The sequence below is a fragment of the Mchenga conophoros genome, linkage group LG2 (genome assembly GCF_057382185.1).
Source record: "Mchenga conophoros isolate Kocher_MC1m ecotype Shallow Benthic linkage group LG2, M_conophoros_male_GT1.1, whole genome shotgun sequence".
Classification (NCBI taxonomy): Eukaryota; Metazoa; Chordata; class Actinopteri; order Cichliformes; family Cichlidae; genus Mchenga; species Mchenga conophoros.
Genome location: NC_140527.1, coordinates 25,269,121 through 25,287,974, shown reverse-complemented (window position 1 = coordinate 25,287,974; position 18,854 = coordinate 25,269,121). Strand labels below are relative to the sequence as shown.

The 18,854-nt window shown below is 42.3% G+C and overlaps 1 protein-coding gene and 1 long non-coding RNA gene across 4 annotated transcripts; one reads left to right on the top strand and one right to left on the bottom strand.

Annotated features, from left to right (window-relative positions):
- Positions 1 to 224: 224 nt before the first annotated feature.
- sh3tc2 (SH3 domain and tetratricopeptide repeats 2) lies at positions 225 to 17,954 on the bottom strand. 3 transcript variants are annotated; one of them, XM_085289961.1, is made up of 23 exons: positions 17,717 to 17,954; positions 14,069 to 14,177; positions 12,853 to 12,951; positions 11,853 to 11,987; positions 10,927 to 11,054; positions 10,626 to 10,731; positions 10,332 to 10,475; positions 9,176 to 9,374; positions 9,018 to 9,091; positions 8,675 to 8,870; positions 8,289 to 8,425; positions 8,024 to 8,074; positions 7,624 to 7,928; positions 7,276 to 7,470; positions 6,084 to 6,944; positions 5,756 to 5,976; positions 5,471 to 5,637; positions 5,100 to 5,277; positions 4,852 to 5,002; positions 4,488 to 4,610; positions 4,223 to 4,373; positions 3,905 to 4,101; positions 225 to 3,352 (listed from the first exon to the last, which is right to left on the bottom strand). In XM_085289961.1, exons 2-23 carry the CDS (start codon positions 14,091 to 14,093, stop codon positions 2,510 to 2,512), a joined length of 4,686 nt encoding a protein of 1,561 aa, XP_085146087.1. In that variant the 5' UTR covers positions 14,094 to 14,177; positions 17,717 to 17,954; the 3' UTR covers positions 225 to 2,509. The 3 variants fall into 3 exon arrangements, with proteins under 3 accessions (XP_085146087.1, XP_085146094.1, XP_085146080.1); XM_085289968.1 differs by lacking the exon at positions 14,069 to 14,177; XM_085289954.1 differs by lacking the exons at positions 14,069 to 14,177; positions 17,717 to 17,954 and adding an exon at positions 14,178 to 17,685.
- A 148-nt stretch (positions 17,955 to 18,102) lies between these two features.
- On the top strand, positions 18,103 to 18,579 carry LOC146582019 (uncharacterized). The gene is made up of 3 exons (XR_014888723.1): positions 18,103 to 18,147; positions 18,284 to 18,361; positions 18,451 to 18,579. It is a non-coding gene; the product is annotated as an uncharacterized LOC146582019 (long non-coding RNA).
- The last annotated feature ends 275 nt before the right edge of the window (positions 18,580 to 18,854 follow it).

Genomic DNA, 18,854 nt, shown 5'->3' with positions numbered 1-18,854 from the left:
AGCTTGTAAAAGGACTGAAAAGACACTTTTCATTATGCTCACCCTGGATTTGTGGTTTCCAGGCATTTGGTGGAAAGTTTATTTCTATTGTGCTCTTTTCTGCCGTCCCTGTATTTGCAATTCAGCTGGTACAGAACAGGTCACTTCCCAGCATTGGCAAAAATAAGCAATAATAAAAAAAAATATCAGTATCAGGAAGGCTTTCACTGTAAATCGGATAGCTCAGGATTGATGTAAAGACAACTTTATTAGTGACTTTTAATATTTACTTTGAATTATTTTTTTTTATTTGTACTTCACCAAATGGAAACTTGTGCATTATATAAATAAATACTTGATTATGATCAGGTGCTTTATTTTTTAATTTGCTGACTAAAGTTTCAGCTGATTAATAGAAAACCTATTCTTATATCATTTATATTATAACAAATATATGGACCTTTACAATTTAATGCACTCTGTTTTCTGGTCTTACTGACCATTCAGAGCACTTTGATTACAAATCACATTTAAGGGAAATTATACTGTACACAGCCTTCATTCACACCACATTCATTCTAATTCAGAATGATAATCACTGGTTAGCCTAACATCCATGTCTCTGGACTAAGAATGTCAATGAAATATGGATGGGTTTTATGCATCCATTCCTTTTATCCATCCAGAAAGACACACAGGCACAGGGAGAACATACAAACCACGCAGAAAGGCAAAATAGGAGCTTTCTTGTGAGGTGACAAGGCACTGTTGACGAGTATCAATGGCTTTTGCACAGCTGAACTCTCAAATGTGCATTCATCTTTGTTATGATGGCTTTATGCAGCCCAACCAGATGACGTTATCCATCTGCTTCTTCTGCTTATGGATGTTCTTGCTTACAGTCTGAATCCATTCTTCACCTTCTTAGTCACCCGAGGAAGATATTCTCTTTTCCTTTTATGTCGCATTAATGCGATATACAGTTCGTGCCTCCGGCTCAGGAGGCAGAGCAGCTCACCCGCTAATTGGAAGGTTGGTGGCTCGATCCCTGGCTGCTCCAGTCTACATGCCAAAGTATCATTGGCAAGATACTGAACCTCAAGTTGCTCTAGATGCGTTCATAGGAATGTCATTGTTAGATAGACATGTTGCATAAAGTGCTTTGAGTGCTCCAGCAGAAAACCGCTATATTAAAACCAGTTCTTTAACCATCTACTACTCCTACAGGTTTAAATTAAAACGTTTTTTAAGACCACAGTTTTCAAAGACACACTACTCTGTCGAAAAGCATTTGTGGCCAAGATCCCTCCTGAAACGCTGAGGTCACTTGGATCCATTCCTCCTGCCATTGCTAAATCTCAATCAAACTGGCCTGCTCGAGACTTAACTGATCAAGTGAGCTGCTGTGAGCATGCTCTTTGCCATCTAAGAGCACTTCACGGTTGTCAAAAAACAGAAACTTACTTGAGCACTGTGACATAAACCCAATGAAGACAACATTATGGTAAACAAATGCACCATTTTCTCTTTCATTCCTTCTTTTGCATTTCCATTATAACAATAAACACAACAGGAATAAGGTCAATTTCAACACAGGGAGCATCAGAACCTTCATATTTTCACAATTTCCTCACCAAATTGTGCCTAGTCTGCATCAGTTTATGGTGGTCTTTCTATCAACCAAAACACAAATAAGAAACAAAGCCACAGGGACAAAATATACTGGAATACACTGCAGGGAAGCTGCAGAGCATTCGGGATCACTTTCTCACACCATTTACTCTTCTGTCCTCTTTTTGCCTGGTTTCAGGCATAAAATCTCACCTGGAACATTGCGATTTCTTTCTGACATCAGGTTGGTTTTGTACCTTCCATTAAGGAAAGTAAGCTGCTGAATAACGCACGTGTCACCTGTATGCAAATGATTTTTATCTAACCTTGTATTTAAATAACTCAGACATACTTCTGCTTATGTTTAAAACTTCCTCTACATTTACAGCATATCACACTTAACTTTGTTTTGAAATGGTTTCTAGGAAACCTAACTATATATATGTATGCATATACTGGAATGTGTGGCACTGCCCATGAAATGCTACCACAAAGAATCATTAATACTACCAACCATTATAGCAGTAACGGCTGGTAGTATAAATGAGCAGTAATTATTATTCATGTTTTATATCTGTTCTTCCTTATGGAAACATGCACATACTCTGCATATTCCTCTCTTATTTGATTGGGCAACCACATAAAAATCAACACTCAGCAAAGAAAATAACACTTTTTTTTATGTTTGTGTCATATCTTCCAGAGATACAAAAATGTACAAAACATATATTGCAAGCACAGTGCCCTGTGATTGCATAAGACAGAACGAACATGCTCTAAATCAGCGAATTGTCTCATAGATTTACAGTATTGGGTTTGTGCCCTGTGGCTTTTTCCCTGCCAAGACACATGTGACCTGATGAAGCAAAAGCCGGCAAGATCCGTAAAGGGAGAAAGACTATGTGCCTCCGTCAGCGTGTTAACCGTGAGCGCCACCAGTCTCACAACCATTTCTCTCTTTGCCCTCTCTTAGAGCTTCATCATTGTTTATAACAACACGCTGGTCAGTACCAGGCTCTGTTTGAGCTGGAGTCTCATTAGTGAGGGTGTTTTCGTCATCCTGAGTATCAGAATCAGCGTCTTTGGACTGTGCGTCTCCTGTGACATCACTTGTGCGATTAACAGGTATTTGAGTGGGAATGTTATGTTCAGGTGGCTTCAGGTGAGTTTGTAGAGTGTCAGTAGAGCTGCTGGAGTCTGACATGTCCTCCTTGGCTGTATCGAAGGACTCCGTGAAAATGCTCTCAGTGTACGACTGACTGGCGATGGTATCTGTCTCAGAGCCAGACACATCCACTGAGTCAGGAAGATAGTTATGGTAGGTTTTCCCATTAGCACCTAATCTAAGATTAGCGTCTGTGCATCTGTTGTCTGATTTCACGTGCATCCTACGAGTTCTTGGAGCCAAGTCATCTTCACTCGTCACACTTTCAGGTATAGAATAAAAAGAGGAGCTCGACTTAACCAAATTTTCTGTATATCCCACGTCAGCATCCAAGTTCCTTTCCATATTTTGGACGGCCTCTCTATCTGCATCATCTTTGTTTTCCTGTCCAACAGCAGTGCCTTCCAATCCAGCCAAAACTCTCTTCAGACTCTGGGCTCTGTCTCTGTAAACTTGGCACAGCTCAGCATCGGGCATGTGGTTGCCATGGATCTCAGCCAACTTCATGTACACCACATACAGAGCCTCAGGGTTAGCTTGGTCCTCAAGTGCTGCTGCCAGAGCCAGCTGGAAGTAGCCCACTGCATCAAAAGCATCCTGTAGAGCGAGCACGCAGAACAGAGGTCAGAGCTGGTCTTGTCAAAATCAAACACATAATTTCCACATTTGAAGGTTACATCGCCACGAGATGAACCTGAAAGCGATACTGTTTCTCAGCCAATGATTAAAACATGAGCAGGTCATTTTGACATATAGAAAGATAAAGCTTACATTTGCCATCAGCTTTGGACAGTGAAATCGATCATCGCCAACAGAAGAAGTAATTTCTCGAAAGTTCATTTTAATACAGAAAAACAAGCAGATTTTTAATACTGCCACTAAATCATTGGTTAAAGTGTAAAACAAATTACAGTGTGAGCGTGTGTGTTTCTCTTAACAGAGTAATATTAAATATGCCTGAGTCAGAACGCACTCTTATTATATTTTCCTTTCTGGGATGATTTTTTCCATTTCTTTCTGAGAACGCTGACTTCAGCGAGATGAGGGAGAAAATAAGGGGCGGTGCGGTCGCTTCCCCACACAGGATCATTTTAGGAATGTGCTCTCTCTATCTTTCCCAATGCAACACTGTAACTGTGTCCCTTGTACCTTGAGTTTGTGTAGAGTGAAGTTTCCCAGCCTGCAGTAGACCTTGGTGTAGTAGCGAGCCTCCATGGGGTGCTGTAGGACAGGCGGACTCAGTGACAGCGACTTCAGGTAGTAGTTTTCTGCCATCTCATACTGCTCCAGACTGTAGTAAATTGTAGCTAATCGATGGTAAGCACTCCTCTCATTCACACTCACTCCTAAAGCAAAAAAAAGTCAATGTTTTTTTATAAAGTATCTTGCCAAGTACAAATACCACACTGTACCTGGATTGAGAGGATTATTACAGACATGAGGCTCAGGCACGGCTCAACTTTGTACCTGTTTTGCTGGCGACCTGGACAGCCAGTGTTGCGTACTGCAGAGCCTCCTCGTGCTCCTTTTCATTTATCAGCAGGTCTGTGAGTTTACTTAACAATCGAAACTCTGAGTGGATGTCATCGATGCTCCTCGCAAACGGCAGACTCCCATCCTGAAAGCAAATATAAGTCATTTTACTGAGAATCCAAACTTTCTACAGTTGTTATTGAAAAAAAACAAAAAAACCAAAAAAAAAAAACCCAGTACACTTGAAGTATCCTTTTACCCTGTAGAACGGCAGTGAAGCCATCCGGTTCCTGTGACCTTTAAAGTAAACATCTCCTGCCTCCTCATAGATGCTCATGGCAAAGTGAGGGTCATTCATCCTTAAGGCTGTCTTTACTGCTGCCTGAAAAACAAACAAGCAAACAAAACAAATACGACAAGACACAAGTAATCAAATGTTGTCATTTGATCTTATTTTATTTTATACTTCATAAGTAAAAACATTAACTGCTTAGTAAGGGAACTGTTTGCTGCTCAGGAATGTGGAATATCGACATTCCAGGAATACCAGATTTATGAAACAACAAAAGGCACTGAAAGGAAAAAGTTCCCTCTACTACTGTACACACACCAACACTCCTCACCTGTAAATACATGTCAGCCAACTCATCCTCATAAACGAGATAATAAATGCGTCCGACCTGTAGCCAGGTCTCAGACTCTTCCTCCTTCTTTCCCAGATCGATAGAAATTCTCAAGCTTTGTTTGGTGTAGTCGAGAGATTTACGAGATGACCTGCACAGAATGCACGATTAAAAACCATAAAATCTAAGACACAAATGTTAGGTTACAGATAGAGACAGAATCATAGAAATGAGACGCAAATCTTCACCTCTCATCGTTGAGTGTGAGGTAGAGGCTACTGAGCTTTTCCAGATACTCCCCCTCCAGTCTCTTATCCTTCAGTTCTCTGGACACTGACACACAGTGCTCATAGTAGACAATGCTCTGACCATAAAGCAGCATGTCAGCATACAGTCGGCTCAGCACCTTGGCCACCACCATCTGACCTATGAAAAATTCAGATCAACATAACCAGCTAATCATACTGGTCATACCTGCTTGAATTTTAATACAAAGTCCTCTGTTTACATGCAGTTAGTAGTTAGTGTGCACGAATACATGAACCTAAATGCATGCTTGAAGGTGCCATTTTCAGTGGAGGTACATTACAGCAAGTTTCATGGATGAACTTGTACTTACTGTGCAGGTTTTTGGCATGTAGTGCAATTAGTAACCCAATTTCATAGCATGCCCTGATGTCCTGACTCCGCCCCCTGTCTTTGTAGCTACGCCCCAGCCACAGGTAGGTTTGAACGTGCTCCTCATCTGTCGGGCTTTCCCAGAGATCCCAAAAAAGGCACATGGATCTAAAATAAAGAGAAAATAAGATTATATCAAAACTAAATAATCCTATAGACGCTAGATTTGTTTGATCTGTCAAAACTTAACTGTGGCAGATTTTTCAAAAAATGTCAAAGATCTGACCTGACCAGGAAGCGTTCTGCAATCAAAGACGCCCCCGCGTCCAGTGCCAGACACCCCAGGTTGGCAAGTGCCAGGGCCTGATTCCTTTGGTTTCCATTTTCTCTGGAGATTACCAAGGCAGAGTGGAGGTGCCATCCTGCCTCTGGGATGCGACCCTGACGCCTCAGACACAAAGCCAGCAGGTTATGGATCACACCTCGCTGAGTGGGACTGTCTGTTCCCTGCAGAAAGATGCGAAGGCACGTATTACCCATGACATTCATGTTTGTTTAGACATTATTCACTGCGAGTGTGTCATTCTTCACCAGTTCATCACTGGTCACTGTACCTGTAGTGATGTGAGCAGTGGTTGTAGAACACTCTGGGCCTTCTCAGCCTGGCCTGTCAACACCAGCAACCACCCAAGCAACACAGATGCCTCAAATCCCTCCTCCTCATTGATGTGGCCTCCTTTCTCCACAGCTCGTTGAGCACAGTGCAGTGCTTTATCAAGAGCGCCGTACTGCTGGTAAACTGAGGCCAAGCCCAAACACAGGTCCCTTTGGATCTTCATGTCATCCTCGCGTTCGGCTATTGCCAGAGTCTGCTGCAGGTAAACTACGATCTGAGCAGGGAGCAGTGAGGTTCCTTCCTTCCAGCAGGGGTTCAAACGAACAGAGTTCCTGATAAATAATTCAATCCTCTGAAAGACATTGTAGAGAGTGTGGTCCTGTCTCGAATCCAGGCTCAGCGAGGCAAGTGCTAAGTAAGGCATGTATTTGCAGTGATAGAGCCAGCTGAGGAGCCAGTTGAGATCCAAAGGAGCTATCGGTTGCCCGTCGGCGGCAGACAGAGTCAGCGAAAGAAACTGGAGCCGCTCGACAAAAGGAAGAGCGTCATCGCTCTTCTTGAGTAGCAGGAAGAGGGTGGACATGAGGTAGCAGATACGAGCCTCCAGGTGCTTGTCCACCATCACCACCGATCTCCTCAGGAGCACCTTGAGCAGTTCGACTTCATCGGTCGATGTGAAGGAATGACAGGGGAGGCATAGGAGCAGGGCGCTGGCCTTCTCCAGAGTCTGGGGCAGCTTGTCAGTCATGCGTTGCTTCAGGTAAATAGCAGTGAGGTTTGTGAAGAGGGCAACCAGGAGCTGAACATCAGAAAAGCTGTCGACACTGACGCTCAGAGCTTCCTCGTAGTATACACGTGCCTGGGGAGAAAAGATTGTACACTGGTGTAGATCGAAAACAAATATGTTCCACCAAGTAAAACTGCAGCAAAATTCGGTGTTTCAAACCTATTTTCATTTAAAAGGTGCGACAAATAATTTGTGCACTTTATTTTATCTCTCTCCACACTGCAAAAAGCATCATTATTATTATTACAATATTATGTAAATGGTCATGTGTGGTGTCTTGTTACAGGCTAACTTGCCTTGAAATCTCTGTTTAGAAAACACTAAAGTATGTAATCATACAGCCTACAAAGCACACTTATGGTAAATGCAAATGAAAAAAAAAACAAAAAAAACAAAAACATGCCTGTGAGAACTTTAGCTTCCTGGCACATAGTCTCCCCAGGAGAAAGCATGCCCGCCGATGCGCCCAGTGCATTCCCATTCTCTTGGCACACTCTCTGACACTCTCAAGGTGACCTGACAGCTCGTCCTCAGTCTTGCCGCTGAAAGTCACCCACAGGAAGGAATACTGCAGGTCATACAGGGGCAAGAAAGCATCCTGGGGGTAAAAAACAACAAACAAAGGGTTTTAGAGTTATTTTAGGCATTAACCGAGTTAACAGGAGGGCAAATGTCCTAATGAAAGTCAGACACAGGAAGCTCAACATGGCTAAGAAAGAAAGACTTGAGTAATGTAATAAATGAGGCAGACCTGGAAGTGTTCCTGGTTGAGTAGAGTCAGTGTAGGGTCACTGCTCTCTGACTCCTCCCCATCCCAGCTGTTCTCTTCCAAGAAAAGAGGAGGATCTTCCTGGAACTCGTCCAGTTCTCTGAATGTGTCATCCAGGGTGAAGGATAGGCGCTCTCCCTCTCGTGGCAGAGGGTTGAGAGAGTGACAGAGGGACAGATGAGGAGAGGAGCGAGAGAGCGATTGGCGAGGGGACGACTGGTGGGTGGGTGTGACTCCACTTCTCTCTGACATGATGCTTTGACGAGCGCTCGTAAGGCCTTTAAGATCTGTAAAGACGACAGGTATAATCATAAATCCTTTCTCAAGCTGCTCAAAGGCATCAGCATCGTAAACGTCAGGTTTCTTCTTAAAAAGTCATTACCATGTTTTGGCCGACTCCTAATGTACATGAAGTCGGTTTCATCCAGCCTATCTGGAAACACACAAGGTAAATCAATTCAGCATTGATTTTCCAGCTGGAAGCACAGATGGAAACTATCTTTCCCAGAATAAATTACAAATACCGCCGCTATTTAGGAAACAAACATGACTTGTATTTCAGTTATGCCTCGATGACACGATCCCTCCCTTTTCCCCTAGCTAATTAAAAGTGCAACATTTCTCAGCGAGCCCAGTCATTCCTTTACCTAGCCTGTAAACGGAGCTGATGTCAGTCGAGAAAAGCCTTTCCAGCAGGCCGCTGTCGCTCAGCTCAGAACTGCAAGGGTTAACCTGAGCAAGGCTGGCTTTCTCCTCCTCGGTTAGAAAGACCAATTGTCCATCTCTGTGTAACGGAAACAAAGGCAGCATTATGATTATCCAGGCCTCATCACCTGATCCGCCCTGTCCAGACTGTGAATCCTCGAAATAGGATTTCATAAAAGATTAGCAGAAGACTGTAAACAAGACATAAGGAATGTAGATGGTATTGCGATAAAGTGATTTTCAGGTGAAGCATGAAACATGTTACAATGAGACCAGCTAGTTTAAGCCACTGCCTGGATTTACAAAAAAAAAAAAAAGACTTTCTTACAAGGGTGCAGTATTGAGAGGCTTGACGTGAGCTATTTGAACAAAGCCGCGGCATCCAGTTGAAGTGTGTCGTCCTATGAAAACACCCAGGCTTCGGAGCAACAGACCCTGGATCTCCACAACGTCACCTTGGCTGAGCGGGAGCTCATCTGGTCCCACTGGGCTGTAGTCAGCTACTGCCACACAGGAGCCAGTCACTGAGGCATTTAATGAGGTGAAGGGCAAAAGAAACAACACTTTTAAGCACACTGATTAGGAATTTGAGGGTATATCAGTTAGTTACGCAGTTACATTTCAACAGGCACTGTGGTTACAGTATGCTGTATGTGATAGCAAAGCTTTACCGATAGGATGCTCAAATGGTTCCCTTTCTGTTTGTGAGCATCCAGCATAGACTGGGTACTTCTTCAGGAACCACCTGACCAAACAGGAAGTATAATTTAACAAATACTGTACTCCACATAGGTGAAGTGGTCAATTTGAGGAACAGATAGCAACTTACTGATAGAACGGGTAGGGCAGGGGCTGCATGGCAGTGACGGGCACCATGCCATGGTTTCCTGTGGTGAGCAAGGTGCCCTCCCACATGTCGTCCTGCCCCGTGTCCCTCACCACCAAGAGGTCATTCTTTTGGAACGACAGCTGCTCCTCATCCTCGTCATTGTCGGCTCTGGTGAACAGCGCCTTAGCAAAGCAGGATCCTGGAAGGAGACTGATTTTTAGTAGAGAGAATCAGCTTCGCTATTCCCCCGCCCGAAACACAAAGAAACACAAAACCCGTCTTTAGTCATTGCTTATGATGCTGGTAAACGTTACTGCACTTAAGTTCAAAATCAGCAAAATTGCCAGAGTTGCCGCGCCCTCATTCAGTCACTGGGAAAAGATGGATGTTTTATAACCTGGCCCATTAAGTTAATGTAATTTTCACCACTATTTGCCAGCATTGCAGTCCTATTATGCATTCCCATGATGCATTTTGCCTGAAGGATATGTTCAAGAGAAAGAAGGGATGTCTGTGCCGCCCCGGCAGGAGGGAATCGATACACATTCATGGAGGAGAACAGCACAGTAAGTTGTACTTCATGTCGTTGTCTAATGCATTCAAACAGCAGATCAAATTTGGGATTTTGGTTTAACAGTAACTCTATAAACCTGATATGAATAAAAGTGTGATTATAATGTTGACTTGATTAAAAGTGTATCGTAGTTTCTAAATTAGTTTCCGCACAGCACAAAAGTGCTTCCACTACATATGAGGTGGGTCTGTTCTACAATTTTACTTAAGCTATGTGAGGCAACCTGTTCATTCAAGTCTTAATTGGGGTCACAAAGAAATGGATTAAAAATAATGGGATCAAATCACAGTGAACTCAGTTAACATCCTATAATTAACTACTTAAGTTCAAGCTTACTCTGACAATGACTCATTTGACTTTATCTTTCTTTTTTAAATCTCATTATGAATCAATAGATTAACATTTTGAAATACAGGCAGCAGCTTTAGAGTCTAAAGTATAGATTTACTGACAGGATCTCATTTCTATTTACAGATGCTTAACCTTTTCCCTCCACATGTTATCCCTGTGCAATGCCAGGCCTGATAAAACAAACCCTTACATTTCAGTGACATGAATTACTGCGCTTACAACACTACTGACCTTCCTGGAGTAAAAGTCCAAGGTACAGTGTGGCCAGATGTTCCTCATCCACCGTCACACTGATCTGCAAGTCATTGAGCAGCTCTGGGTCCAACCAGAATGACGGATCGCAGAGGAAGTTTTCCAAGCAACGAGCCACATAGCCTGGGCAAGAGCACATGCAACACCAGATGAAATACTACTGCTTATACTCATGCCAACCAGTACTATTACTGTGATGATGGCACAACAAAGACGAAAAAGAGAGAATACAGACATTGAAATGTCATCCAGAAGGTTGCTTATTAGTCCTACCTAGTGCAAGGTATGTTGAAAACTTCCAGATTTCCTCTACAGTTTTGAATGTGAGTACAAAGCTATCCTTCTCAGCGTGGACAGAGACCAGACGTGCAGACAAGTCCTGCAGAAACAAAGTCTCACGTTACAGTAAAAAGTCATTAAGCCATCTCTATAAAGTGCACATTACATGTACAGTATATAATACTGCGTAATATGAAATCATTATATGGTAAAAACATACTACTTTTTCATTATTATATCAGACAGTTTAGAAGTGTAGGGAAGCTTGTGTGTCGTCTTCATCATAGGGACTCACTTTGAAGAGCTGTATGACGTCCTGGCTGTTGCTCTCCACCACTCGGAGTCGTGTGCGTAGCGCCTCCTGGAGGGTCCGGTCAGAATCTGCACTGGAACGCCGTCGTCCGGTGAACAGTAGCACGATTTCTAGCAAGAGGACAAAATGCGCTCTGGGGTTATCAACACTGAGTTCAAATTGGTTATAGCAGTGAAATATGAGGAATATAAAGAATTAGCCTTTTCTACTTCACTTATATTGTACTCAAAGTGCTTTATATAACATGTTTCCTTCACCCATTCACGCACATTCGCATTGTGATGAATGCACTGGAACACTTAAGGTTCAGTATCTTGCCCCAAAATACTTTACAGCACAGATTGGAGCAGCCAGGAATCAAACCACCAACCTTCCAGTTAGTACATCACCCACTCTACCTGAGCTACAGCTAACCAGGAATAAATATGGAGGGCATTTTAAATCCTTTTGTTCCACTATTCAGAGTATCTCCAAAAAAGTAAAACATAAAACCGAAACCGGAATAAAAACACATCATTTTCATCAAAAAAAAAAAAAAAAAAAAGCAAGATTTTGTCAAATATTTTCTCTGAGAGCTTATATTTCAGGAAGATGCTTTGTGAGCACAATGTGATTCCTCAGAGGAATAACAAAGCTATTAGGCCTTTTACTGGACACTCAGTGTGGCCATTTAAATCCATTTGAGAGGAAGAACCTGAGGGAAAATGATGGATGAAGTTAAAATGCTGAGTGAGTAAAACATTAGCAGACGGGGAATGTTGTTCATCAGTATGCATAAATATAATATGCATGGGAAACGATCCTGTGTATGAAATTAGTTTAGCAAAGCTTATACGAAAGCAGGTTTTCCAGTAATAAGGCAAAACAATCCAGGCAAATAATTCGAGTAAAAGCGCCACAAAGTGTACCTGAAGAGAATTTGTCTCCCAGTGACACGGTACTTCCTCTAAGGAAGGCCTCCTTCCTCTTCTTCCAGTAACTGTCAGGCTCCACCGTACCTTCACCTGATATTACTATTGCAACATCCTCCTCTTCACCAGCACCTGAAAGAGGAAATAAAGTCATGAAACAGTTCCTGAATATAGTTTAGATCTTAAAATTTAAACAAGAAGAAAATGAGGAGAGGAAACTCAGCGTACTTTTGGTTAAGGCAGTGTTTCCTAAACAGCATTTTCACATTTGAGGTGTAATCGAGACGTGGATGTTGTATGTGGAAACTATTTTATCAAAACAGACAACACAAGGGCTTTAAGAGTAGATTGCTACTGCAATGCATGTTCCAGACTGGCATGGAGATTAAACTGGGAATGTTACCAGATGACACAAGATAGCAATCGCTCTTTGCTATTTACAAAAACAACACGCTGCAGTCTGTATTTGAACAGGATGAACTCATGAATTTAAAAGTAGTTTCTAGACTTTCTTTCTAATATATCCACAAAAATCCACAGTAGTCCGTCAACTGACACCACCCATCCTATCTTCCAGAGCCGGATGTTGTAAGAAATGTTTGTTTGTCAAGTTTTTCATTTTATGCTCAGTTTAAACTCATTTGCTACATACTTTAGTAGATTACAGCTTTAGACATATCACCAATTACTCTAGCACTTTTTCTGTGCCAGCCATTTAAGTAAACAGGATCTTAATCATTTCTAAACCTGCAGCAAGCTGAATGCACACGCTTTTTTTTTCAGGAAAGTTGATACGGGCTGTCCCTGGTTTGTTCCATTGTGCAGGGAGGATATCCCAAACACTTCCTCTGCTTGAACACGGCGCAAGCAGCACCGCTCCTTCTCACATGAATGCTGATGACTTATTTGTACTCTAAACTAATCGGGCACTTAATAATGTTATGATTTCAAACTGATTCCAAACATCCGGCTGTTTGGTGCAACATAGCTAACACACCTTGAGTCATGATGTCATTTCCTGGGAAGTGTTCATTAGCTCCACCGAGAGTATATGGCGGTTCCCTCCATAGAGCATCCAGTTCGGCAGGAGAGATGTCTGGAAAAAGAAAAGCAATGACAATACTGAAAAAATTGAATTGTTTCTATGATCCTAAGCAATACAGCGTTAAATATCACAACAGTAATAGTCTAAAAATTTGGGGATACATGCATAATGTATTTTCTTTGATCCACCACTCCTGCATCTACTGGTTAATACAAAGCTACAGCCAGCAGTCACTTAGCAATTAGCTAACCTATCTTTAAAAAAAAATAAATAAATCAAACAAATGTTGCTTATCAGTACCCTAAATCTCATTACGATCCTCATTAATCACCTTTTTGAATACTTATAAGGTAGACCATTTCCTGGCAGGAAGTGTTAAAAAGTAACCAGCAAAGAATCCAGGAAGTTATTTTATTCATATCAAGGTTCATTAAGGAGGGTTTGCAAACTCAACAAAACAAAAATATATGAGTTGAGTTTAATATTTGCTTTTAGTCCTTTAATATATTTTTAGTCTTTAAGTCAAGATCCTCCTGGGTGTAGCTTTACCTTACAGATGGAAGAGAAGAATCTTCTGGTTTTTTTAAACAAATATGTTTCTGGGTGGGGAGAGTGCTGACATCACTTAGGGAGACGGAGGCATACTTGAGCTTTTTCGTTAGTTTGAGGAGTTGTTAAGGGTATACACGGACGTTAAACACACACAGGCCGAGCACGGACACACAACTGCACTGACATCATTAAGACCTCCAGGCTTACTCATACACACACACTCAGCTCCTCTGCCCCTGACTCCTCAGAGCACACATTTATGTCACCGTGGTCACAACATCAGACGTAATTTAAATTTTAAAAAGGAAAAAAAAAACTGTAATAATTCAGATTAGAATTCCACTTTTTACATGTGTTGTCAGTGCAGAACCACAAAAGAACATCATTATCTTGATGCAAAGCATTCACAAAACAATGGGAGCACACAATTTAGTAACACAGTATGCAACATGACATTATGCCTAAGAGGACAAAAGCCTATTCTTTCCATTCTACAACACGGAGGACAGTTAGCACCACTGGGACTGCTTGAGTCAACACAAGCAAAGTCATGCAGTCACAGTGCAGAAACACACCATGCCTCCCCCCTTTTTTATTTGTTTTTGTTTTTTTTTACCTTCTTGGCTAAGTGTATTACCCATGTTGTATACTGATTACTGCTCCTGCCTATATGACTGTAGCAGTTGCTCATGGCAGCAGAGCACAGAGAACGGAGTGGGACCGACCTGTGAATGAGGAGAGGCACAGTTTGATGAGCGGTCCGCAACAGGAGGAGCTGAGGAGAGGTCTGCAGCAACAAGACGCCATCTGGCCCAGGAGTCGGCAGCTCCCAGAGATCAATGCCATCCCATCAGTTCCTCTCAGTCTCTTTAACAACAACAACTCCCTCTCTTCCTCTCTACTGGACAATTCCCGGCTCCCTTCCTATTTCTGTACTCTCCTTCCTGCCCTGCTCAGTCTGTCTTCCCACCAGTTAGGATCTGTCTCTAATGTCCCCCCCCCAGTATTAATTTCTCCTTCTTCTCTATCTGTCTGCTTCTCTTTCTAATATTTCTGTGTCTTGCTGTCTCCATCTTCCCCCTCCCACCAGTCTTGCTCTCTCTCTCTCCAGTAACTGCCCAGCCAGTCAGTGAATGCACAAAGCACTCTCTGCGATTGGTATGAGTGTGTAGGGGTTGGGGGGGCAGGCCTCAGTGATAGCGTTCTTATGTGTTGTGTGTGTCAGTGAAAATATGCACAGAATGTGTGTCACATAGACAATGTGTGTGTGTGTGTGTGCGCGTTTGTTGCTGGGATAACGTATTGCTGATACACAGTAAGGTGATTCCATAGAGGGACAGGCTGCAAGGTCAGTGCTAAGTGGGGGTAAGAGTTTCCTGGTGACACAGGTTGAGGATCAGTTCATCTCCAACACAGAGTTTAACCCAACTCAGCTTTCTACCATCAGATGGCAAAGTGATATGACAAGAGCACCACAGAAAAGCCTCTTTCTACAGTGTGAGGTCACTGAGAAAAAAAAGGCTGAATGCTGAAAATAGAGATGGCGTGGTGAGAAGATCGTGATAGACGCCATTGTTCTCACTTATGAGACACCCCTGATAATTAAGCGCATCAAAGGGAGGGGAAAATTAGAATAATTGACCTTAGGCGACCCATTACCATCAGAGAGGGACACGGTAAATAATACAACAATGGCTCCATTGAGAATGTGAAATTCTCTCCATTCTTAAAACATATATAAAAAACACAGTTACCCATACTATGATTTTCTCTTCAACATGCAGAGTATAGACAGAAGTAGTTATAATTGACAGTGTTTATGTCAATTATAACTGCTAAACATAAAAGCTTAATGGTAACTAATCACTTTCCTATTTTTAATCTCTCTCATCCATTTTCTTAACCACTTATCCAATTCAGGGGCAGACACGGCTGGGGCCTATGTTGGCAGTCCATCACAGGGCTAATACAAAGAAACAGACAACTATTGACAGTCCCATTCACAACCAATTTAGAATCACCAGATCACCTAAATATGCACGTCTCTGGACTGTGGTATGAGGCCAGTGTGCTCAGAGTCAAACCCGACTGATATAATATGTTTAAGATCAATAATGATAAGATTGAATCCTGATATATCAGGGTTTGTTTGTTTTTTTGCTCGTTCAGACACTGAAGCATACATTTCCCTAACATTTGTTACCTGTAGTTACCCACTAACGTTCTGCACGACTCTACTCAGATCAGCTGTTATTGGTTTTTTGTGGCGTTCCAAATGTGTGTTCCCAAAAGGAAACTTGCAGAGTGCCTTCTGGTGGAAAAACTATGCAACGTGAACACTCTTAAAATTGTTGATTATTATAAAATATTATTTATAAGCTGTTATAAATGCCGGTATTGTTAGAAAGCCAATACCAGCTGATAATATTTACCCGTCAATAAATGGGTCAGGCTCTACCAGAACAAATCACACAGGGACATGGAGAAGATGCAGATTCCACACAGATCAACCACAGCTGACCAGTCGATCTGGTCAGCTGTGGTTGATCACTGTGTATTATCAGATAGGAGGTAGAGAAGTCTTTACAGGGACTTTACATTAATTTAAAAATTACTGAAACTGAAATACTACAGTAGGTTTTACAGCAAAGGGTGTTTCCCACAAAATCAATGTGCACATATCTATACTTATCTATTCCAACACTTTAAATGGAAAGTGAATAAAACTACCAAAAAGTGTTGAATTGATGACACAAACATCACATGCCGTAAAAATAAGCTTATATGGAGAGTAAACCTGAGTAGAATTATGCATTTTGTTTTTGTACCCGAACAGTATCCAAGTTAAACTTTGAAAACGTATCTGATGACTGCCGGCAGACACAGCAAATTGCAGATTACGCCGTTAACCGAGATGGAGGGGCCAATTGATGTAATGAGGTGATAGAAACAGCTGATGCCTTACACGCCTCGTGTCAGCTACCATCAGATGCAATCACTGATGTTGGAAAACAAGTGCTTCCGCAAAATTAGGCGATGCAGAGGCCTGATATTCTTGTCTGTAACTGGTCTCCTCTTCTTCATGACTGAATCTGCGTGCCTGGTGAGACAGAAAGCTGTAAACAAGCAGGAGCCATAGCAGGGAATATCCTGACGCTCTCTGTACAGCCCTGCTTGTTTGCCATTGTTCAACAAATATCCAATCTAATAAACGCAGACTGGTCTCCAAGCTCATATGTGCAGTCACATGCACAGGCCGTTGTTAGCATCAAAAGCTAACTGCAGCTGTCTCCATAAAACCATAGATACTATCAATAAAAAAGGTAATTTGATTATACAAGTCACGTAAATCCTCTTTACCAAACACCTTTAGATAAAACTATTGTTTCCTCTAAGCGGCAGTGTTCCAAACCCTTCTTCTGAGTGAGGCTGTCACAACACTTCACTAAAGTCTCTTATAAACAATGCTTGATTGCTGACTTGTTAAGCCTCAGACACATCATGCATTGCTTGTAATAACAGGGGCTGTTGTAACTAATGACCACATACCTTAAACAACCTCCCAGTCTCCACACAGTCTGAAGCCACAGCCACAGCCTGGTACACTATTGTGACACTCTGTGGGCCATGACAATAACATCTAGCATAATGAGAGACATATGGTGTGATCAGCTGTGTGTGTGGCTGCGTCCAACTGCATGACTATGCAGGAGATGTTTGAGGTGAGGTGTCTCTGGGTGTACAACGTAGGCTGGTAGACGGCAAACATGTGGGAGAGGAGTTAGCAGAGAGAAATGTGAGACAGGGGTTATGAGCTCTAAGTTTAGACTATAACCCCCTGTTAACTCACTCACATGTCTGTGTGTCTGGGACGGAGAGAGCTCCCTGCAGGGAGATTCCCACAGTTACACAGAGACATTTGGATCCCTTAAACACACACTGTGGTGGATCACTGAAAAATGTGGTGGATAATTTCCACAGTTCATTACAGTCTGATTCTAAGAAGCCTTTGGATTGCCGCTTAATTGAGTTTTCTGACCTTTTGGAAGAATCTGTAACTATTTACTGTCAAACGATTAGTGAAACCGAGGAACTGAAATCACTACTTGGCAGCCACTGCTCATTCAAACGTTCAGAAAACTGTTTACCGTTTTCACTAGAGACTGACAACAGCCTCATGGTACAAAGTACAGCAGCGACTGCCCAACGGAATAAAGTTTATAACACCACGAAACTTAAAGATCAGCTAAAAGCACATTCTTACCTCTCTGTTGGTGCCAGCTCTGTCTTTTCAGTTCATTCCTGGTGTGCGTGGCAGAACATATCTAATGAATGTACCGTGAGCGGTAACCGGTGAGCTGCGCGTCATGACAGCGCCTCAGTGTGCTGTCAATCTCCGCGGGTGAAAGCAAAGGAAACAGCGAAAAAGTGTGGAAGTGAGTGAGAATGTGGGTGTATGCGTGGGTTTGTGTGCGTGCCTGTCGCTTCAAAGGCGATCCGAAACAGCGTGCCACTGACCGAGGAAGTTTTTTCCCCTGTAACTCCTCCTACATTTACTTTGGGGCAGTCGTAGGGCCTCCTTTTCTCTCTCTCTCTCTCTGTTTCTTCCCCTCTCTCACCCTCATGCATAAAAAAACTTCCTCTTTCTGTCAGAATCTGGAAACAGGATCCCACAGAGGACTAAACCGAAAAGAGGTCAGGTTATAAATATATCCTCAATCTATCTTCTCAAAACTATTCAAACCTGTTGCACGATTACAACATTCTTCGTAGTTAGAGTACCAGATGCACAATAATAAATACTTTCTCTCTTCCCATTCTACAACACCAGTCTCACCAGCTTGTCTTGCTGCACCACTAATGATGTCAGACGTTTAGATGACTGAGTAATCACCTGCTTTGTTTTGGGGTTTGTTTGTTTTTTTCTCTCTTTGTATTGTTCAGCACATACCTGACAAATCACTCATCTTCATTACAAAGCTCCTGTTTTTTTCACAGGCCTGCTCAACAAGTCCACTGAATGTGGGAAATGTCCAGAGTGATGCCTGGAAGTGTGAAATATTTATCCTGGCATGCTGCATGACACTACAAAAACAAAACAAAACAAAAAGGCACAGCAGTGACCTCTTGTCATTCTCTTTCTGGGCTATGTATCTCTGTTATGCATATCTGTGTGTGCAGTGATAATAAACGCCAAGCCGGCAGTGCTTTGGTCTGCCATTTTTTTTTCCTGTTTCTTTTGCGTGCTTAGTTAAATATAAACTCTGGAACTGATTGTGTAGCCCCAAGTACACCACCACTAAGTCACCCTGAACACACAACATCGTCCCTGTGGTGCTCATGTGATCGTGCAACTGGCTATGCAAGGCTGGAGGACACAGACCATTTATTTTGCTCTGCTT